General features: G+C 42.6%; 1 protein-coding gene across 2 annotated transcripts in view; it reads left to right on the forward strand.

The window, feature by feature from the left end:
* The window catches only part of Pibf1 (progesterone immunomodulatory binding factor 1), a 173,234-nt gene that overhangs the window by 149,234 nt on the left and 1,989 nt on the right, over positions 1 to 22,011 (forward strand). For both annotated transcript variants that reach the window (XM_021202903.2, XM_029541980.1), the window contains exon 17: positions 13,578 to 13,748. In XM_021202903.2, coding sequence (XP_021058562.1) covers positions 13,578 to 13,748 — 171 coding nt within the window. The remainder of the gene's footprint in view (positions 1 to 13,577; positions 13,749 to 22,011) is intronic.

Below are 22,011 nucleotides of genomic sequence, written 5' to 3' on the forward strand. Positions count from 1 at the left end.
AAAAAAAAAAAAAAAAAGGGCTCAGGGAAAAGCTGCCAAAGCAATACAAAGACAAGTGGCAGGCAACACAATACCTCTTAACCTTTCCAGGACACGGACACACACACACAGACCACCACTTAGTCTAACTTGGCATCCTCCAGCCAAAGGAGGCCAGATGCAAAACGTTACACATTTTATCAGTTCCTCTCCTTTCCCCTTTCCCCATACCCTTAGCTTTCCTCATTTGCAGTGTCCTGACCTCTGCTCCCAAAGATAACCCCTTAGAAAGAAACAATACTACTCGTGTTTGTAAACTGGCAAGGCAGCTCTCTACAGTTCTGGTTCTATTGATTTATATATTTGGGGTATTTTAAGACATTTATTCTATAGCCCAAGCTAGACCAGGATGGCCTCAACTTTGGAACGATCCTCCTGTCCCAAGTATCCCAAGAACTAGAATTACAAACATCCACATTTGTTCTTAAGACTTGATCTTAGAATTTCTTATGCAGTCTTAAAATCTTTTAGTAGTAATCATACTAACAGCTATTAGAGAGCTTTAGAATGTAATATGATTCTCGTTTCCTCCCCCGCCAAAATTGTTTCTTTCTGATTACTGATAGCGTTTTAACTGGAAAAGTACAGAAACTGATATATTCCAGAACAATTTCAGAGAACTGTCTGAAAGTAGCCAATAGAAAGTCGTGTCTGGAAGGTTCGTCTAGCGCGGGGCTACTACTAAAACCCAAGACCTGGCTGTAACCACAGCAGCCTCTGTTTATCAGGTGTCTGCTGAGTACAAGCATTTGTAGAGCATCTAAGGCCTAGCATGTCTGCAGTCCCTTTTGTCTGTTTCTGTCAGTAAAGTTTCTGGAACCCCATGGTCACGTCAACTAGTATATGACCCAAATTAATCACTCACTCCTTACTAATCCCCTAGAGTGTACAAGGCCACACTGAGATGCGAGATGAACTGACTCCCATTGTCCTAGACAGCCCACTCGTGGTGCAGTGCATGTCACCTAGCAGAAGGAAACAAACCCTACAGTTAGGCAGCTTTCCTAAAAGTGAAGTCACAGTATAATTATCATTCTTTGACAGCATGTTTATGTTCCCGGAGTCTAACTCATATGTTCTTTGTAATTTCTCGGAAGATGTCAGGGGCTTTTCACATCCCACGTGCCCCTTGGGCACTCTACTTCATAAAGGGCCCCCACAAATTGCATATTTCTGTTTGTGTGTCACCCTTTTTGGTTCATACTTCACTGTGGAAAGTTCCTTAACAATACCTTGTTACATTGTTTCATTTTATACACCTATTCAGTTACTTTTTTACATTCAGCATGACTGAGAAAAAAAAAAGCCACCAAGTAGGTAAGCTAATATTCCCTTAAATGAAACCATAATTGCTCTTCAGGCTTGTTCATTTCTAATCAACAGTGATTGTGCTTGTTACAAGTTAAATATTAAGTCAGTAGTAAAACATTAAAATTAAACAAGCGTAAGTGAGTGGTAAAGAAAAGGAGAGAGTCCTACACTGAAGAGTTACGGTGCTCGCGCGCACAGTTCCTGCTAGTCGCCTGTAAGGTTGCTGTGGTTGGTTTGGTTTTGTTGGGTTTTGTCTTGTTTTTTGTTCTTCTTTCTTGGGGGAGAGGGGCAGGAGGGGTGTCTTTTTGCAGGTCTGGGTGGGACGCTGAACAGTATTCTGGCCCCGCCCCAGAGATACATCCGCAGGCCCACACATTGTTAGAGTTTTTTTCCCATGTAAAGGTCTGTGAATTCATGGCAGAGGATAGATACTCAAGGGATAAATATATCTTGAGCAGTTACAAATTCTTCTTTTAAGCTATTTTAGATGTTTTCAAGTCAAGGACATTGTCCTGAGTCCCCTACTAGAGAACAGTTACAGAATGTTTGCAACCAAGTACGCCTGGGATATGGAGATGGCTAAAAGTCAGGCTCTAAGTTACCCCTCCATGCCTTTTGCTTATTCCATCTAAAGCTCAAAAGAAGAATCTTTTTGTTTACAGCTAGTGACATGGGCCTATAACCCTCGCTACTCAGACAAGAGGATTGCATGGATTGCAGCCTGAGCAACTTAAAGCTTGCACCGCAATGCAAAGTACTTGTCTAGTGTGCATAAAGCCCTCATTCAACCCCTTGCACACCACAAAAGCATAATTTAAAACTGACTAAAGAAGGCGGGGGGGGGGGGGGCACGCCTTTAATCCCAGCACTTGGGAGGCAGAGGCAGGCAGATTCTGAGTTTGATTTGCAACAGGACGTCACTGTGTATTCCAGACAGGCATCAAACTCGGTGTCCTGCCTCAGTCTCAGCAGTGCTGGGATTACAGAATGCATCAGCATGCCCTGTCTTCTAAGTGTCTCTGGACCGTTACATCTACACTTTAGAGAACATGGCAGAAGTGGGTCCCAACTGCTCTGCTCTTTCAACAGTCTTTACATTCTTTAATACCTTTCTTGTTTCCTGCACATAGAGCTCTGTCTTATATGAAGCAATAGAATGTCTCATCATAAAAATATTTTATCTGTGTATAAATACCCTTTTGGCTCTCTCTGTCACACTTCATATCTGTTAAGTGCTGTAGAGACTTGTCAACTTTGGAGTATGTTTTGTTTTTAAAGAACAAAATATATACTTTAAGAGTTTATTGAATATGTTTATATATATAATTAATAATCATTAACTTATTAACATATCAAGAAGCTAAAACTGAGACAAGAATGGAATGTTTTGAATACAGGTCAAAGAGTATATATACCCTGAAGTAAGCTACATTCCAAACTGTAGTGTTCACAATGGAGGATCAGGGTTAAAAGCTAAAACTGATGCTGAAGGTGAATCACAGAGGAAAAAAAAATCAAAGAACTTTTAGATTCTGCCAAACCGGTAAAGACCAGAAATAGAGAGCAACTAAATGAATGTATAAGGACGAGCCAAGCAAAGTCAGCAGTAATAGCAGATTTCATCAGAAGCGCCTTCAGGGCCCGCACTTCTACAATGTGCCCACAGTTCTACAGTGGGCCCATAATTCTGCATTGTGTTCATATTTTGATGAGTTCACACCAGTTGTCCATAGTTCAGTATACATGTATTTATATACATTTATGCTTTGGTTGTCCATGCTTCAATGTAGTCATACTTCCATGTGTTCTTACTTCAATGTGTTCTTAGCATGTTCACACTTTACTGTGTCCATACTTGATTGTCTTCAGACCTCACTCTTCACACTTCTTCAAAGTGTTCACACCTCAGTTTGTTCACTTTAGCCTTCTCTCCCACTGTCACTGATGGAAGTGATCCAGTCACCTCGCATTGCTGTCACTCTGTCATGTACAGAGCATAGCACCACACATCATTGTGTCATCACAAAGCACTGGGATGAGGAGCTAGAACTTGATCAACCAGAGACTGAAACATATTACACGATGATCTGAAGCAAACAATGAAGACGATTAAACATTCCTGCTCTTTCCTCAGAGAGATGGATGGACTGGGTGTTTAGGACAGAAAGAAAAGCAAGCAGCTCTAAGGAGGCAGCTCATCCAAGGCTGAAGATGCCTTCCATGTTTGACTTGGTTTTGCTTTTATTGGCAGATGGGGTGGGGGCAGAATTGATTTTGGTTTGTTTTTGTAGCTCAGTAAAGAAAAGCTGAATTGATAATTTGTCTTTATTTTTCTAGCTTGAGCTAGTGGCCATATGGTCAAAGGAGATGTCTTTTTTTTTTTTTTATTGACTCATAATAAGTGTATGTATTTGTAGACTACAGTATGGTGACTGAATACATATAAACGCGTGTGTAGAGGGAGTATTTTAATTGTGTGTGGGTCTGGGTTAAATCATGTGAGCTACCTTTCAAACCTGGCATTAGGTATCAAAGGCCTTAACAGAAGCCCTTGGTTATATACATAATCTACACTTGGAAGCCAGAAAACCCTGCATTTGGATACTGTTTTCCCTTCTTAGTAACAATGAATTTGACTAGGCTTCTCCAGCCTACTGGTTGTCATTTTTAAAACTGAGGTAGTGTCCACTTCCTGTATAATAGACAACGTGAAGCCCGGCACATTGGAAAGGTTCAGTGGATACTAGTCCTCCCGCACTCTGCACACTGTGCTGCGGCACAGCCAGTGGTAAGGGGAAGTTGCCCTGCAAATGAGATTACCCACTTAAAGGTCAGGCTGAAGAATGCTGGAGCATATGCTGATACTGTTTTCTGACACTTTGCCATATAAAAGCTATTTGCCAGCTGGGCATGGTGGTGCATGCCTTTAATCCCAGCACTCAGTAGGCAGAGGCAGGTGGATTTCTGAGTTCGAGGCCAGCCTGGTCTACAAAGTGAGTCCCAGGACAGCTAGGGCTACACAGAGAAACCCTGTCTCAAAAAAAAAAAAAAAAAAAAAGCTATTTGCCTATTGTTTCCTTTTGTAACTGAAGTCTTAGAATATGGAATAAGTAACTTTTATACAGCCCCAGCTGCCCTGAAACTCACTCTATATGCCAGACTGGCCTTAAACTCTGAGATCATCTGCCTCTACATCCACCTCTACCTCCCAAGTGCTGGGGTTAAAGGTGTTTGCCACAACACGCCTGGAATAAGTAACTTTTAATTAAATTTACATGGGCAGGGTGGGGGACCCAGAGCTTTGCACATGCTAGGCAGGTGGCACTGAGCTCTGGAGCCAAGAATTACCTTTAACCCTCATCCTCCGATCTCCACTTCCTAAGTACTGGGATTAAGGCTTGTGTCTCCATGCCCCGCCAGCAACCAGATTTCTTTCTTTTAAAAATAAAAAAGGATTTCTTTTAATACAAGAGTTAAAAGTAAAAATGTTGTTGGTACCTGTAAATACAGATATTCCTAGACTTAGAGTGGGTTATGTTTCAGTAAATTCACCATATTTTTAAATATGCTAAACAAAAATGCATTTAAAACAATTTACCAAACATTCAAGGTGGCAAACTTTGAGTATTCTAAGAATATTTATACAAAATTATCAAACATAAAGCCTGTTCTCTATTAAAGTATTGATTATCTCATGCCAGATAGGTAGGTGTGTGTGTGTGTGTGTGTGTGTGTGTGTGTGTGTGTGTGTGTGTACACGCACTCACACTTACCAGGCATGCATATGGAAGTCAGCGGGCAGGTTGTGGGAGTTGGTTCTCTCCTCCCACCATGTGGACCCCAGGATTAAACTCGAGCCGTTAGGTTCCATGGCAAGCAGCACCTGTCCCCACTGAGCCATCTCACTGGCCACTCCAGTAATTAGGTTAATATTGTGCTGACAGTGCAAGGCAGGTAAGTACTCCCCATGAACACTGACAACACATTGGGCTGGGGACTGTAAATCACAGAGCCCAGCTGCACAGCTGGCTCAGAGTTGCAGCTCACAACCAGAGCGCACTATCACTGAAGACTTGGCGCCTGTCACCAGGCATGGCACTGGTGCTTATCATCCCAGCACTCAGGAGGCAGCAGTGGTAAGAGGATTGTAAGTTCTAGGCCAGTCTGGGCCACTTAGCCACTTAGCTAATTCCAGGCTAGCCTTATCTACAGGGAGTTGGGGAGAGAGGGAAAGGTGATGGAGAGAAGAAAAAGAAGGTTATGTCGCATGTCAGATTCAGAATTGAACATAGTATACTGAAATCTTACCACTTTGCATACCTTTGTTAAGTTGAAAAACCCTAGGTCAACCTTTGTAGAGATTTCTATGTCCTAAAATTTTCTGAACTTTTTTTTTTTTTTGGGGGGGGGGGTGTTCGAGACAGGGTTTCTCTTGTAGCCCTGGCTGGCTGTCATGGAACTCACTCTGTAAACCAGGCTGGCCTCAAACTCAGAAGTCTGCCTGCCTCTGCCTCCCAAGTGCTGGGATTAAAGGCGTGCGCCACCACTGCCCGACCTGAACATTTTAAATAAAAGAATTATGTAGCATATGAAATCTGGTTCAATAAACCTTTGAAAAAAATAGTATTAAAATATGGCCCTGATAGCTTCACATTCAAATGTCTGTTACTGCCCAATCTCTGAGAGACTGCTCTCTTGAATCCTAAAGCACACATCTTGGTCACTTACTATTAAGGATTCACAGAGTGGTGGCATGTTAGCACAGCTCAACTGCCGAGCAGCTGCTTAATAGTCTTTGCCACAAATTCCCCACCAGCTTGGACCATACAGTGAGTAGCAAGCCATTATTGCTACAATGTGAGGTCCTATCTTGAAAAGAAAAAAAAAACTTGCGGCTGGGGAGATGGCTCAGTGAGTACAGCATATGTTGCTTTAGCATAAGGACCTTAGTTGAAGCCCCTAAACCTATGAAAGTTTGTCATCCCAGGGCTCCTGCTGCAGGGTAGAGGCAGAGACGGGGAACAACTCCAGAAACTTGCAGGCCTCCTACCTATCCTGGCACATGCAGGTAAAGAAACCTGTCTCAAGGTATAAGGCAAAAACCAGCACCGAGGTCTCACACATGCACACTCACGTGCATGGTCCCCCACAATAAGTGAATAAATTAGTCAGTTAATAACTGATAAAATGATAAGCAGCATACACTAGTGTAGAAGTTAAGTAGTGAGTAGAGAATTCGGTGTGCTATATGTATTAGATATTTTACTGGTGCTGTAATAAAACTCCATACCCAAAAGCAGCCTGAGGAAGGAGGGTTGACTTCAGCTTACAACTCTGAGGTCGCACACTATCATCAGGGAACTCAGAGCAGGGGTCTGGTGGCAGGAACTGGGTACACAGAATGGAAGAAGGCCACTTACTGCATTGCTCACCCTGCTTCTTTATAGAGCCTGTGGACACCGTGCCCTGACTTTGGCTCCACTCATAATGGACTGGGCCCTCTCACATCAATCGCTAACTTTTAAAAACAATGACCGGCAGGGTTGTCAGATAGATACAGGCATTTTCCCAACTCTTCAGTAATGGATCATATCAATAATAGAATCATAGTGATTCTAGCTTGTGTCAAGTTGACAAAAGAAAAAAGAAAAAAACAAAACAAAAATAAAAACCCAGCTAGCCAGCATGCTGCACCCTACTTCCTTTTCAAATGTTTGTGTGGGGGGGTGCTTTGCCTGCATGTATGTCTGGGCACTGCTTGCATGTCTCATGTCCATGGAGGTGAGAAGAAGGAGTCAGACCCCCTGGGACTGGAGTCACAGATCATTATGAACCACCATGTGGATGCTGGGAATGGAATCTGGGTCCTCTAGAAGAACAGCTGGAAATCTTAATCTTTGAGCCATTTCTCCAGCCCCCTCTTAATTGTTTTTTAACTCTGCGTTTCTTTTGCGTGTGGAAGTAGGTGGGTACCACAGTCACTGTGTGGAGGTCAGAGGACAAGTTGTGGGTGCTGGTTATCTCCTTCTACCTTGTGGGTCTCTCGCATCAAAGCTAGGATTAGCAGCAGTGGTTTACCCACTGAGCCATCTCTAGGCCAATTTCTTCTTTTTATTTCCTTTTTGTTGCTTCCTTGATTGTTGATAGGTTCCTTGGTTGGTGTTTTGGTGGTTTGGTTTGGTTTTTGGTTTTGAGACAGGGTCTCGCTACATAGCTCTGGCTCTCTGGAACTTGCTGTGTAGACCAGACTAGCCTTGAACTCAGAGATCCACCTGCTTCTGCCTCTCAAGTGCTTAGATTAAAAGCATGCACCAACATGGCCAGCTGGCCCACCTTCTTGTATTTGAAATTTTCTAAAGCAAAATGCTTTCCTTTTAAAAGAAGGCATGAAGCCAGGCGTGGTGGTGCATGCCTTTAATCGCAGCACTCGGAAGGCAGAGGCAGGCGGATTTCTGAGTTCAAGGCCAGCCTGATCTACAAAGTGAGTTCCAGGACAGCCAGGGCTACACAGAGAGACCCTGTCTCGAAAAACCAAAAAAAAAAAAAAAGAAGGCATGATGGTTCACAGGTCTAATCCCAGTGCTGGAGATACTGAAGCTGAGGCAGAATGATTGCCACAAGTTTAAAGTTAGCCTGGGCTACACTGTGAGTTTGAGATCATCTACGGAAAAAACAAGTAAATGAAAATGTACAATATAAGTTAAAATATACCTTTAAATGAAATTTATGCAAAGTATGTTCTTGACTTAAAGCCAGGTTGATTTCTACCTTGTATAACCTAAAGCCAAAGATGTACAGAATTGTCTGGCCTGTTGGTCCTGACACGTCGTTGCTCATATATAAAGCACTTCCTCGTACTGCAGGGGAGCACATAGTTTGTATTATACTTGTCAGAGCTATTTTCATCGAGAAATGCTATCTATGTGTCCCCTTGCCAACATCTTTGCAGAGTTTACAACTTTGTGCAATTTATTGGCATCAGCTATGCAATACTATTAAGCAGCTGCTCGGCAGTTGAGCTGTGCTAACATGCCACCACTCTGTGAATCCTTAAGAGTAAGTGACCAAGATGTGTGCTTTAGGATTCAAGAGAGCAGTCTCTCAAGGATTGAGCAGTAGCAGTCACTAACATCAGTAATGTCATAAGCCGCTTTTCAGCGTTCATTCTGTCTTCCTAGAGTACTGTGCTGCGGAAGGGTATTGGGGGGAAGGGGGGCCTCCAAAGGTGACTCAGGACGGCCTTGAATCCTCAGTCTTCCTTCCTTAGCGCCTTACGTGCTCAGGATTGATGCCATACCTGGCTTACTATATAGGGTTTTTTGTTTTGTTTGATCTTTGATTTAGCCTTAGTTTCATTTGTGTAATCAAATAGTTCTTCACTTATTAATGTAGTGAATGCCCCATTCATTCTCCTAATTATAATCATTGTATGTACTTTACATACCAGAAAAAACAGAAGCTTTTTATTTTGGGAAATGACTTTCTAAATTAATCGTCAGCCAAGAATAAGCTAGAGTTAGACAGAATGAAGGAACACTCACTCTTTAGGAAGAGTTCTGCCCTAGAGTGAGACGTGCTAGAAAGATCATCATGCCCACACAAATGGTGATATTGATTTTTTTTTTTCAACCATCTTTTTCAGATGAACCTTGTCTTGTCATTCTGGCAAACAGCCCCTAACACCCAAAAGAAACCATGTAAACTGTACTTCATTCACAAATTAGAAATCAAAATTAGAAACTATAAGGACAAGAGGAAAAGTTACAGCACAAAGCAAATCTTCACAGCTGACAGACACAAGGCCCTCCCTAATGTGGGGAGATGACGAGCAACTGGAACAGGAACGAAAGTGCAGACTGCTAACATTCACTTCTTCAGAAAGACTTTAGAAAGTATTCTCTCCAGAGCATGAGCTTTGTTATGGTTTCCAGAGATGCTAAAACCAAGTCATGAAGTTTGGCTGGCATGGTGCACACCCATCAGACGCCTCGTAGGCTTCATAAACTTGATTTATATGACATAGGAGTTATGCTGTGAAAGCACAGTACTTTTCCCCATGACACTGAGAAAATTAATAAAGTAAACCAGACCATACACCTGTACTTCCAGCATCAGGGAGGCAGAGACAGGAGGACCAAGAGTTTCATAGCAGCCTGGGCTACACAGAGACTCCACATCCAGCCTGGGATACATAATAAAACAGGACTTGAAAAGATTAGAAAGATCAGGGCTGGGGAATGAATATGTGTCTATTGACAGGTAATAGGAAAAGAAATGATTCCAAGAAAGAATAAAACTGGGCTGGTGGGATGATTCAGTGGGCCAAAACTCCTGCTGCCAAGCTCTGGAGTCCTGAAGCCTACACAGTAGAGACAGTTGACTCTGAGTCAGAGTCATGTTATCCTCTATCACACACACACACACACACACACACACACACAGCAAATACAACAGCCAGTTGGTGGTGGCAGTGGTGGCGCATGCCTTTAATACTAGTACTTGGGAGGCAGAGGCAGGGGCATCTCTGAGTTCAAGTTCAGTCTGGTCTACAGAGTGACTTCTATGACAACCAGGGCTAAGAGAGAAACCCTGTCTTGGGTAGGAGGGAAGAGAGGGAAGGGAGGCCGGGAGGGGAGGGAGAGAGGAGGGAGGGGAAAGATAAGATACAAGATAAAACTTGCCAATATAGCCAATAAAATCCGTTTCAGAATAACAGTAACGAATCAGTTCTAAAAGTAGTCAGTGGCAAATCTATCGCAATGACTCATGTTAGTGTGTAAGCCTGTAATCCCAGCCCGCAGAAAACTCAGGCAAAGAGACCGAGCCCAGGCTGGGTTATGTAGGACATTCTCATATATCCTGAGCCACACCACTAAACCATACTTCAAAAAGACAAGGAAGGGGCTAGAGAGGTGGCTCAGTGGTTAAGAGCACTGGCTGCTCTTCCAGAGGTCCTGAGTTCAAATCCCAGCAACCACATGATGGCTTACAACCACCTGTATTGGGATCTGATGCCCCCTTCTGGTGTGTCTGAAGAAAGCTACAGTGTACTCACATAAAATAAACAAATCTTTAAAAAAAAAAAAGAAAAAACTAATATTTTTTTAAAAAATACTCTCTCAAAAAAACAGCATTATTATGAGCCAGGCACTGCAGAATATGCTTTTAATCTCCATGTTTGTGAGAGAGAGGCAGGAGGGTCAGAGAAGTTCAAGACCAACCTTAAGATTCACAGTTGAACTTGAGGCAGGGAAACCTAGGCTTATATTAGACCCTGTCAAAAAAAAAAAAAAAAAAACCACTGCTTAGCACTTTCCATCTGTGAGACAGGAAAAATGCAGAAAGTATGAAAAGAAAAACTTTTTATAACAAAAAAAAAAAAAACAGAACAGAATCAAGTACAAATAGGAACTCAACAGAGGCAAAAGAATCTGTACAAGTCGAAAGCTGTGTTTGTCTACATATCACGTTCCACGTCTGCCTGGCTAGCCCTGAGATACTTAACACACAGTAAGTAAGACCTTGTCTCTGACAACTGAGCCTTAGTAACTGCCATGGCTTTGAGTATTGATAACGTATTAGAGAAAGAATCCAGGGGCCAGCAAGATGGCTCAGCATGTAAAGACACTTGCTGCCAAGCCTTAGAACCCAAATTCATGTCCAGGAACCACATGATAGAGAACCACTGCTCCTCTGACCTCCACACATGAACCATAGCACCAGCATGGCCTCTAGTGTGCGCACACACACAAATAATAAATTAATTAATTAGTTAGTTAATTTTTTAATGCAGAGTCAGAGGGCTATGAGTTAAAAGTCAGCCTGTTCTACATAGCAAGTTCTAGGCCAGCCAAGGTTATACAATGAGCCACTATTTGAAATAAACATCATATATTATATGTGTATGTGTAAGTAGTAAAAAATTTATGTTGCTATATGTTAATATGTTTATATTAATATGTTAAGGACTCGGCATATAAGCAAAAAAATGAAAGAGCTGAGAAGTATCTCGTAAGCATTATTCTGGTGTGCACAGTAACAATGGGATCCTAATAGGAATTTTACCAAATCTAGCTGCTTTTAAAGTGTTCTTTCTGGATTTCAGAGACCATGTTAATATTGTTTATGCTCTCAGATGAAAGTGGCACTGTGATCTTAGCTTCCCGAATTGTGGTAATCATAGTCTAGATGAAACAAAGACATTAATCTCCCTTCTAATCTTCCGATCAACATCAAGGAAAATCTGTTTCTTGAACCTGCTTCTGTGTACACCAGCAAAAGCAAAAGAGAAACTGTGTGGTTTTGACTGACCAGGAAAGCATCCTTTACCTTTCTCATCCTTACCCCTTTCTCATTGAGTAGCGCAAAAGCTCAGCTGTCCATGAGGCTGAGCCTGTAGCTCAGTTGGAAAAAGCCTGCCTGGCTACACAAAGCACTGGGTGCTGTCCATAAACACATAACCACATAAGCAGGTGGTACAAGCCTGTAATTCCAGCATTCAGGGGATCAAAAGTCCAAAATCATCCTTGCCTACAAAGAAAATTAGAGGCCAGCCTGGGCTACCAGAGACCTTGTCAAAGGAAGAAAAAAAAAAAGGTAAAATCTGTTGCGACCGAATAAGCTTAACATCAAATCAGCGCTGCATTCTTTACCATAAATTAAATAACACGATCTTGGAAGCAAAATGGTTCCAGAATGGCCCCAGTCCTTGTGATTGTGCTTGCCCTGTCTTGCGTGTTTTAGGCGCTGTCTTGCATGTTTTAGACACTGCAGAAAGTAGAAAGGGAGGACTCGAGCACTGTGGGTTCCAGCTCCTCCCCTGGCCCTGGAGTCAGTAAGGCAGCATGGCTCAAACTCCAGTCTGTTTTAAAATATCTACTCCAGCTAGGTGGTTCTAAATAGAACTAATGACAGCCAGAAAAGAGGCCTGTAGGGACTTGCTCTGCCACAGCGCTGACGTCTGTAAACAGATCTGTAGCAGGGAGCACAGCATCCTCTGTTGCCCTAAGTTTTGTGTGTTGGCATGGAGGAAAGAATTGCCTAGAGCAGAGCCCACCATTCTTTTACAGATAAATGAGGTAGCTCGCCATTTCCCCGGGTATTCGGGTTTTAGTAACCATAAGCATCCACTAGCCAAAGACTGTCTGTGAGGAGGTAATAGGCTTGAAAGGATGTGCTCGCAAAGTCACTCTAAATTCTTCGAAGAGCTCAGCATAATTAATTTTTCACTCAAAAGGCAAACTAAAATCCAAGTGATGTGTGTTTAAAATCCCAACAGTGTGAAGCCTGAGGCAATGGGACTGTCTTGAGTTCCAGGCCATCCTGGGCTACAAAGTAATGACTATATAGCGTAGCACTGTCTCAAATAAGAAAAGAAATAAATATTTTGGAACAGCAACTTGGCAGGATGAGGTGTAGCTCAGTGGTGAAGTACCTGGGGCTGGCATGCGCCAGGACCTGGACTCAATCCCCAGGACTGGAAAAATGAGAAATGGCAACTCCAGCCACCTCCATTTCCCATGTGTAAAAGGCTCCAGGAATCCTACAGCTAGAGAAGTGCTAAAGCTGCATTAAACTGACTGGAGTCACGGTCACAGAGCTCCTCTGCGCTCCTTCTCCTCCTTCACAAGGTAGTGGATGGCCTAAGAGTGAGGAAAACATCACCAGGCTACGACTACCCGCCATGCACAAGGCCTGGGCTCCGTTTCTAGCAATTAAAGAATTAACCCGTCTACTCAACAAAAATCTGCAGAACACTGCAGTAGAACTCCAGATGCATTCCACAGCGATTGTGTCACCGTCTATACCTGTGACACACACCCATCATGGGGTATTTGTTGAAGTTTCATGTGTGACTCTAATATACAGAAGAACTAGCAACCACTAGCAGATTAAAGGTCATTATATTGTACCCAGCACTCTGAGTTCAAGACCAGCCTGGTTTACAGAGTAAGTTCCAGAACACCCAGGGCTCTTATACAGAGAAATCCTGTCTCAAAACAAACAAAAAGGTTAATTGTAATGCTAAAAGTAATGTCATATGTACTATTTTAAGAATCCTGTGCATTATTGTTATACATTAATGTTTTACTTTTACAACGTTCCTTATATATGGTATAATTACTCAAGTATTTCATGTACTTTGAGAAAGCAATGCTTTAATGTCAATCATTATTAGTCTGTCTGCCAAAATCAGACTTACTGCTTTCTTGTTTTCATATCAACAGGAATTTGCAGCTATGAAGCAGATCATCATTAATATGTGTAGTAAACATTCTGAGAACAACTTACTTCTTACAAAAATGGAATCAAAAAGTGTGACAGAAAATCAAGCAAAGACTTTGAACATGCCAAGAGAAGATGAAGAGAATATATTTATCCCCAAGCCAACGCTCTTTGTAGGTACAGCTAAAAATATTTAGAATTGTAATCTCTGTTTATCACTAAATATATTTTTTCTTCTCAATCATTTGTTTTAAAATAATTTGGATAGTATTATGCAAAGGTCTAGCAATGTCTATATTAATCTATTTTCTAAATGTATACATTAGATGAGAGTTGGATTTTATGTTTCTAATTAGCATATTGAACTTGCTTAGAAATTATCCTAAGTCTACATTTTTCCTTCTCCCACCTATAGGAACAAATTACAAGGGACTCAGAAAATTATTCTGCCTGACTTTTGTATTTTGGGTATGCACTCGATGTGGCTATGTCCGTGCATGTTCACTGGGGTCACATGAGCCACATAAACGTGAGGGGTTGGAGGACAACATTGGGGCTCTTGTTTTCTGCTCCGAGCCCTCAAGCTTCCCAGGCTTTTCCAGTCTCCACCTCCCACCTTGTGCCTAGGACTCTGAGATTCTAGACTTGCACCACTGCATCCAACTGTAGTGGATGCTAGGAGTCCAAACTCAGGTCCGTGTGTGTGTGTGTGTGTGTGTGTGTGTGTGTGTGTGTGTGTGTGTGTGTGTCTGACAAGCACTTTACCCACTGAGTGGCCTCTCCAGAGAATCATTTTTAATTTGCATAACATTATAAAATGTTGTGTTCTGAGTCTCTCCTACAGAATACAAGCTGCCCGTGCTAACCAGTACGCGCTTGCCTTCTCAGACACTTGGAAGGCTTGGGCAGGGGGGTTGTAAGTTCTCAACCAGTGTGCTCAACTTCGATGAGACCCTATCTGAAAATATTTTTTTTCCCACGTGAAAGAGGATTATTTGGGGGAAGGGAGCAAAGGGGGCGATGGAGACAAAGGGAGAAAATAGAGAAAAAAAAGTGAAGATAATTTTTAAAATAAAATTTAAAAGGGTTGGATAGCCAAAAAACAAAAGGGGCATTGGAGAGCACACCTGTCTTCCCAGAATGTGGCAGGCAGAATAAGGTCACTCAGGAATTCAAGGCCAGCCTTACCCGAATAGCGAACTGGAGGCCAGCCTGAAGGATGGAGTAAAGCCCTGACTTGGAGAAAGGGATGGAGACGTGTAGAAAGCACTTTAGGAAACACTGAAATTCATGGGTTTCAGCAAATAATACAAAAAGAATAAAAAGGCAACAGACAGGGCCATTACTAATTATTCTGCTTCAAGATGGTTGCCCAAGGGGCTGGAGAGATGGCTCAGCGGGTAAGAGCACCGACCACTCTTCCAGAGGTCCTGAGTTCAAATCCCAGCAACCACATGGTAGCTCACAACCATCTGTAATGAGATCTGATGCCCTCTTCTGTTGTGTTTGAAGGCAGCTACAGTGTACTCACATTCATAAAATAAATAAATCTTAAAAAAAAAAAAATGGTTGCCCAAGAGAAAACATGAGGTTTAATTTGCAGTCCTACAAGACTCAAAACCAGAACATTTTTAATATTCCAGTTCAGTGAACCCTTGAACTTTCAAAAAGAAATTTAAGTCCTCCAGATGCTTATAAAAACGAATTGAACACAGGAATTTTGACCCCAGCCTTCTCCTTACACACTCAGATCTGGCCTCTAAAGATCAGTGGTATGGAAGCTATTTTATGATTATGTAATCTAACGTCCTTTTTCCTCCTGTGCTAGGGCCTGAAGCCCCTTCTTTCGCTTCTGTGTGGCAAGGATTCCACTCTGAGGTCCCGCTCCATCCAGCCCTTGGCTGTTTAGAAAGGTCTCACAGATAGGCTTTGCTAGACTGGCCTCCAACCCCATGCCTGTCTGCCTGCAGACGCTGGGGTTACAGATGCATGCCACCCCCAAGCTTTAGCTTCCTATTGAAGATGACGGAGAGCTTCAGTGTACAGCAAACAAAGGAACCCTACTGTAAGGGTCCCTGTTGCCGAAATGTGGGCCAAGGAGTGCAGCAAGTCATCTGAGCACTCTCCTTAAGGGGCAGCCTGAAGAAGTCAGCAGCAATGGCCACTGAGCCCGGCCCCATCCATTGTGCATGCTCATAGGCTCCTTCCTACCTCTGACATCACCATGGCCCTTTGTCTCAAGATACCTTCTGTACATAATTTATACATGCACTGTGTCAGCACACACTTGCTGTCAGGGAAGAAATCAATTCTTTATCTCTCCAGTTTGGTTGTCTAAGAAACCCCTTAAACAGCATTCTATACTCAGTCGAGAACTAAACTTTGGAAAGCGAGGCATCTGCAGAGAGTTAGCAGTGCCTGTGCCGCTAGCGGCACCCATGGGTGTGTCTCACTCACACAGAAACCCTCCCGCCTGTCTTCTCAGCATGTGGGAGGCTGAGGCAGGAGACTAGCCTTAAGTTTGAAGCCAGCATGAATTACATAGTGAGTTTCAGTCCAGCCTGGACTACACAATGATAGAACCTTTCTGAGAAAAAATAACAACTTAATTTATATTTCTAAAGTCAGAAATACTACTCTAGGCTCTTCCATATATAGTTTAGTCTTAAGCCCTTTGAAATAGATTTCTGAGTGAGCTTGGGATGAGGGAATAAGGGACAAATGATCCCAGACAGTCTCATGTTTTGTCGGTATAAACCCAGACCAACTGGCACTCATTGAAGTTGGGCTCTACCTGTGAAGACTTAGAAATCCGTAATTGCGTCCTAGCCTGTAGCGTTGGAAAACAGAGTAATTATGTCTACTAAACACAGTCTTTCCTTCCTTAGAAGTTGTGCTGGTTAAACTCTAATAGAGTCTTAATCTCCAGCTCTTTTTCTGGATGCCAGCAGTAATCCAGCAGGCTTACTTTGTCTGCTTTTATCAGTCACTCTTCCTTCTCATTTTAACAAACTTTCTCACTGTGTTAGAATCCCCAAGTTATAGATTAATGCCTTAGCTGGATGGCACAAAGGTTTTTGTCTTATCAGTTGATCGTCTCCAACCCTCCCCCCCACCCCCGGGACTAATGAGTTACTTCTGGTAGCCCCCAGTTAATCTGGTCCTGTGTTTCCACAGCAGTTCTCTGGGTGCCTTACAGAATGTGGAGTAGTTTACTTGGGGACCTGTTAACATTGTACCAATTAAAGTATTTTTATTAATTTGTACTGTTTCTCTATAAAATTATAAATATAATTAGCTTAAGCAAGCGCAAGTACATAATAATTAAGGCAGTGTTCACAGTAATAACAGATAATCATTAAGTATGTCTCAGTAATGTTACATACATAAATAAATGGAAATTGGCTTCATCTGAAAGAACTTATGTGAGTGGTGAATTTAAAATAAGACCTCTCTGCCAGGCAGTGATGGCACACGCCTTTAATCCCAGCACTCAGGCAGCAGGGGCTGTGGATCTCAGAAACCCTCTTTGGGCAGGGTCCAGGGATTCTTCTTACTTAAAAGGTTAATTGTGTTAATAACTGAAGGAGGCATATCAAACTTAGTGACACATAGCACCATTGTATGGGTTGTAGGATGGTAGAATAAAAGAAATTCCACCGTTTATCTAAAGATGGAAAATAAAGAATAGCTACTTGTATATCTGAATCATTATGCCCAAAAATGTTATCCATGGTCTGTTCAGGATTAGAGAAGTTTCTAAAGGGTCCATCACTGAATAATTTGCCTTTGTGAGCCACACCCATTCTCTATTATGTTGCATTTATATTTCTTTATATTGTTTATTTCTTTTAAAATATATAATTCAGTATCTAACCCATATACAAACAGACCATGGGCATACCTGTTAACCCATGGCCCATGTTATACTAATCACTTCCTACTAATCAAGAGTTGGTAATAGATTAGAAACTTATAATCCACTCTAATAGAATTTATAGAAGTTCAAGCTTTGCTAATGTACTAGTCATAGCACATCACTAGCTAAACTATCTGGAAATGAAGGCTTTGTCATTTCATGAGTCAAATCAACCTATCAAAGCTACCATTACTCACTTGGCACTTGTTCACATTTTGGTAGTAACAAATGAGAATAAGATTCTAGGTAGATGAGAAATCGTGTGTTCAATCCTAATGAAGTACAAGGTAGCATAAATTATAATTAATATGTGAGCAAAGGCAGACGTTTCCCAATAACAGACATGATGATACACACCTGTCATTGCAGCAGGGGTGCCTGATCACAAGTTCAAAGCCAGCTTAGGTGATACACACACACACACACATACACACACACACACACACACACACACACACACACAATCAGAAGAAAACAGTTCACCCATGGAATGCCCTAACAGGCACGTCTTTGGGTGATAACTGAGATTGAATGCAGTGTAATCCCACATTTTTATGCCAACAATTGGGAGATAGGGGCAAGAGGATTTTTGAAAATTCCAGGCTGGCCAGGGCTACATAGGGTCTAAATAAAAATGAGTGTAAGTTCATACAACTGAATGTGGTACTTCTGTGCCCTACCAATTGGACTGTTGCCTAGAATTGTACATTGTCTGGTTTAGCTCCAGCTGTGGCCTAGCCCCGTTGTCCTGTATCCTCTGTCATATGACCTAGGAGAGACCCTGTGTAGCAACACTCAAACCTCGCACCCAGACTCACATAGAACTGAGCAGTGCCTGCTATGGCAGATCCAAGCCACATCCCTTCATTTCCTTTGTGCTGAGTACAGGCCAGTGGGTTAGAAAACCCCTCTCTGCACTCAGACAACACACAAAATTAGACTGAAGTTTCTTCTTTTCGCCATAAGCATTATAAGGGATTCACTCTGATTTGAACATTGTACAATTACATGCTGAGACATTACACAAGAACTCCTTACATTTATGCAGCTTTTATGTGTCTCATACAGGCAGGGATGGAGCTCCGTGGTAGATCATTACCCAGCATGCCCCAGGCCATGGGTTTGCCTGAAATCCAGAGCTGTGGTAAAGAGCTAGGCCTGATGTGCTGTTGTCCAATACTCAAAAGGCAGAGGTAGGAGGCTTGCCAGTTCAAGGAGTCTAGACTCTATAGTGAGACCCTTCCCACAAGACACAGCAAACTATACAGGATGTGAAAGCATAGTATGTTCTGTAGGAAGGAGGGAGGGTTGAGAAGGTCTAACCCATTCAATCCCAGCACTTGGGAGGTAGAGGCAGGTGGATTTCTGAGTTCAAGGCCAACCTGGTCTTCAAAGTGAGTTCCAGGACAGCCAGGGCTTCTCTGTGTATAGCCATGGCTGTCCTGAAATTTACTCTCTAGACCAGGCTGGCCTCAAACTCAGAGATCCACCTGACATGAAGATGTAAAGATGTAAGCCACCACCACCCAGGCCTTGGGGTAGTTTTTAAAGGGCAGTATTCCAAGTAAAAACACCTTTGATGTTAGGTATAGAAGGCTATAAAATAAAAAATATATAGCAAAACATATGAATGATATAACAGTTCAAGTAACTATCAGGAAATAATACATTTTCCAATATGTATGTTTCTCACCCATCTCCAAGGTCTTACGAGTCCAAGGATGACATGACACTTGTGTAGAACACAGCCTCGGATCTCTGTGCTCAAGTACTGAGGCTGCAGGTGCACTGCCACTCCCAATGTATCTGGCTGATGCTGGGGACCACGCAGGATTCTCTCTGTGTGTGTTAGACAAGCACTCTACAGGCTGAGCTGCCTCTAGCCTTGAGCTCTCCTAGATCCTCCTGCCTCAGCCTCCTAATGCTGGCATTGCGCATAGTGTCCCCAAAGCCATCTCAAGGTGTTTTGTTCAAAAACTTCCACTTTCCTTTTTTCTCTTTTGTAATACAAAATGTGCATTCCGCCATCTTTACCACTTTACATATATATCTTAGTAGTGTTAAATATACACAATCTTATAAGAAAAATCTCTGGATTTTTTTTTCCATCGTGTAGAACTAAATTCTTACCATGAAATAACTCCCCTTTCCTTCTCCTCCAGCCATTGGTAATCACCGTTCTACTCTCTGCTCACAGGAATTTATCTAATTTAGAGTTATCTTTCTGTTTATTTTACTCAGTGTAGTGTCTTCAAGATTCATTCATGTATGTTATATCTCTTAAAAAACAAAATAGTTTCAAGTGGGCATGGTGGTTCATGGTTGTCATCCCAGCCCTGGGGAAACAGAAACAGGATTATCTGTTTCACAATTCAACAGGAATTCACAATATACTGAAGGAGGAGAATTGACAGGTATAGGAACAGACTGGAGGAGATGACAGACCCTCCCCATGAGGAAAGAACGGGGATGTGGGATAATGCATTCCAGTCAATTGGAAGTGGAGTTTAAGGAACTGCAGGGAGCTGGGAGGGCGATGGAGCCTGACTGGCGACTGGCTTGCTTTTATTTCTTTATTTTCCCCCCTTTTAAGACAGGGTCTCTCCACTTGGGAGGCAGAGGCAGGTGGATTTCTGAGTTCAAGGCCAGCCTGGCCTACAGAGTGAGTTCCAGGACAGCCAGAGCTACACAGGGAAACCCTGTCTCAAAAAAAAAAAAAAAAAAAAAAAAAGGCAGGGTCTTTCTTTGTAGATTTGCTGGCCTGGAAATCTGTGTAGATCACTAAGCCTGGAACTCCGAGAGATCCACCTGTCTCCACCTTCCAACTGCTGGGATTAAAGAAATGCGTCATTAGCCCTGTCTCAAAAAAACAAGCAAACAGAAACAAGATATGGAGAAATGTTTGTATAGAAAAAATTTCAAGCTGGGTGTGGTGGTGCATACCTCTGATCACAGACAGCACTCGGGAGGCAGAGGCCAGTGGATATCTGGGAGTTCGGAGCCAGCCTGGTCTATAAAGTGAGTCCAGGACAGCCAGGATTCTCTTTGACATGAAAAACCTGTCTCGAAAAACTGGGGGAAAAAAAAAAGACTTACAAGAAATAAGTTTAAAATTAAGTTCTAATACTTAGAAATGTCACCAATACACAGAAAGTATTTTAAAATGTAATCTTTAAAGCTTGACTTGAATCCTAATCAGAAAAAGTTCCAAACAATCTGCTTCACCTTTAAAAGGTTTTTTTTAAGAAATATTAATTGGATAGCCAAATTTTTAATCCAATTAATATCCAATTTTAACCAGTCTCAAAACTTGTTCTTACATAGAGGCCTGCTGCCAAATACTCTCACTAATATAGATCACATTTAGATTAAAAGTTAACAGTAGAGATATGTTTGTTCATTAAACCAGCCTTTATTGAGCATCATTTTATGATTTCCCACAGAGCATGCACAGCTTATTGAGTAGATGATTCAAGTAAATACCTGTGATGACTCAGGCCCAGGGCGGGCTGGGTGTGCAGCTCAGTTGGTAGAGCACGTGCCTCTCAGGCATGAAGCCCTGGAATCAGCCCTTAAAACTAGGCCTGGTGGCTGCACCGTGGTCCTGGTCCTTAGGAAATGAGGGCATGAAGATCAGCATCTCATAACCAGCCTCAGCCACATGGCTGTTCTTGTTACACCTCCTCTGGGAGGAAGATACATACGGTCTGGTGTGGCACGGGCTGGCCTTGAACTCACTATGTATCCATTGTGGCTCTTGGTCTTCCTACCTCTGCTTTCCAAGTGCTGGGTGCATCACCAGTCTAACAACATAGCTAATCTGAGACCTGCATGGGCTATGTATGTGAAACTCATGAGCACCAAAAGAAGTCCTGAAGGTCAGAGCAGGCCAGGTGGAGTAGGGGTGACTGAACTGAGGCCTGAGGCAGGATGACCACCAGTTACAGACCAGTCTCATCTGAACAGCAGATTCTGTCTCAGAAAAGCAGAGGGGACAGTGGAGTACCGAGTTGGAGGTTTAAGTGATTTCATGAATTGTGCCATCTACTCTCCTAACAACCCTATAAGGCCTGGTACTACCATCAAGGACCCTTGAGGGGGAATGACATGGTCAGAGAGAACTGTGGCTCACGAGCACATGGAAACCAAGTGGTAAAGCACACAGGAACCGGGCGAAGCTATAGCCATTCCCAAGACTCACAAGGATCTAAGGAATGATGGTCTTTCTATGGAAACTCTAGTGTTGTGGTCATAGACTTCAGCTGTTATCAAACTATAACCAGACAAAAAGAGAAGGGAGTTAAATACCCAGCTTCTCCCTCTCTGCACCTGCAAACCCTGTCTGCTTCGTATTAATAAACCTAGCCAGAAACGAGCAGAAGAGGTGGCTCAGCATAAGAACCAAGGTCAGCCCAGCACTTGGGAGGCAGAGGCAGGCGGATTTCTGAGTTCAAGGCCAGCCTGGTCTACAGAGTGAGTTCCAGGACAGCCAGGGCTACCCAGAGAAACCCTGTCTC

This window comes from Mus pahari, chromosome 8 (assembly GCF_900095145.1).
Source record: "Mus pahari chromosome 8, PAHARI_EIJ_v1.1, whole genome shotgun sequence".
Classification (NCBI taxonomy): domain Eukaryota; kingdom Metazoa; phylum Chordata; class Mammalia; order Rodentia; family Muridae; genus Mus; species Mus pahari.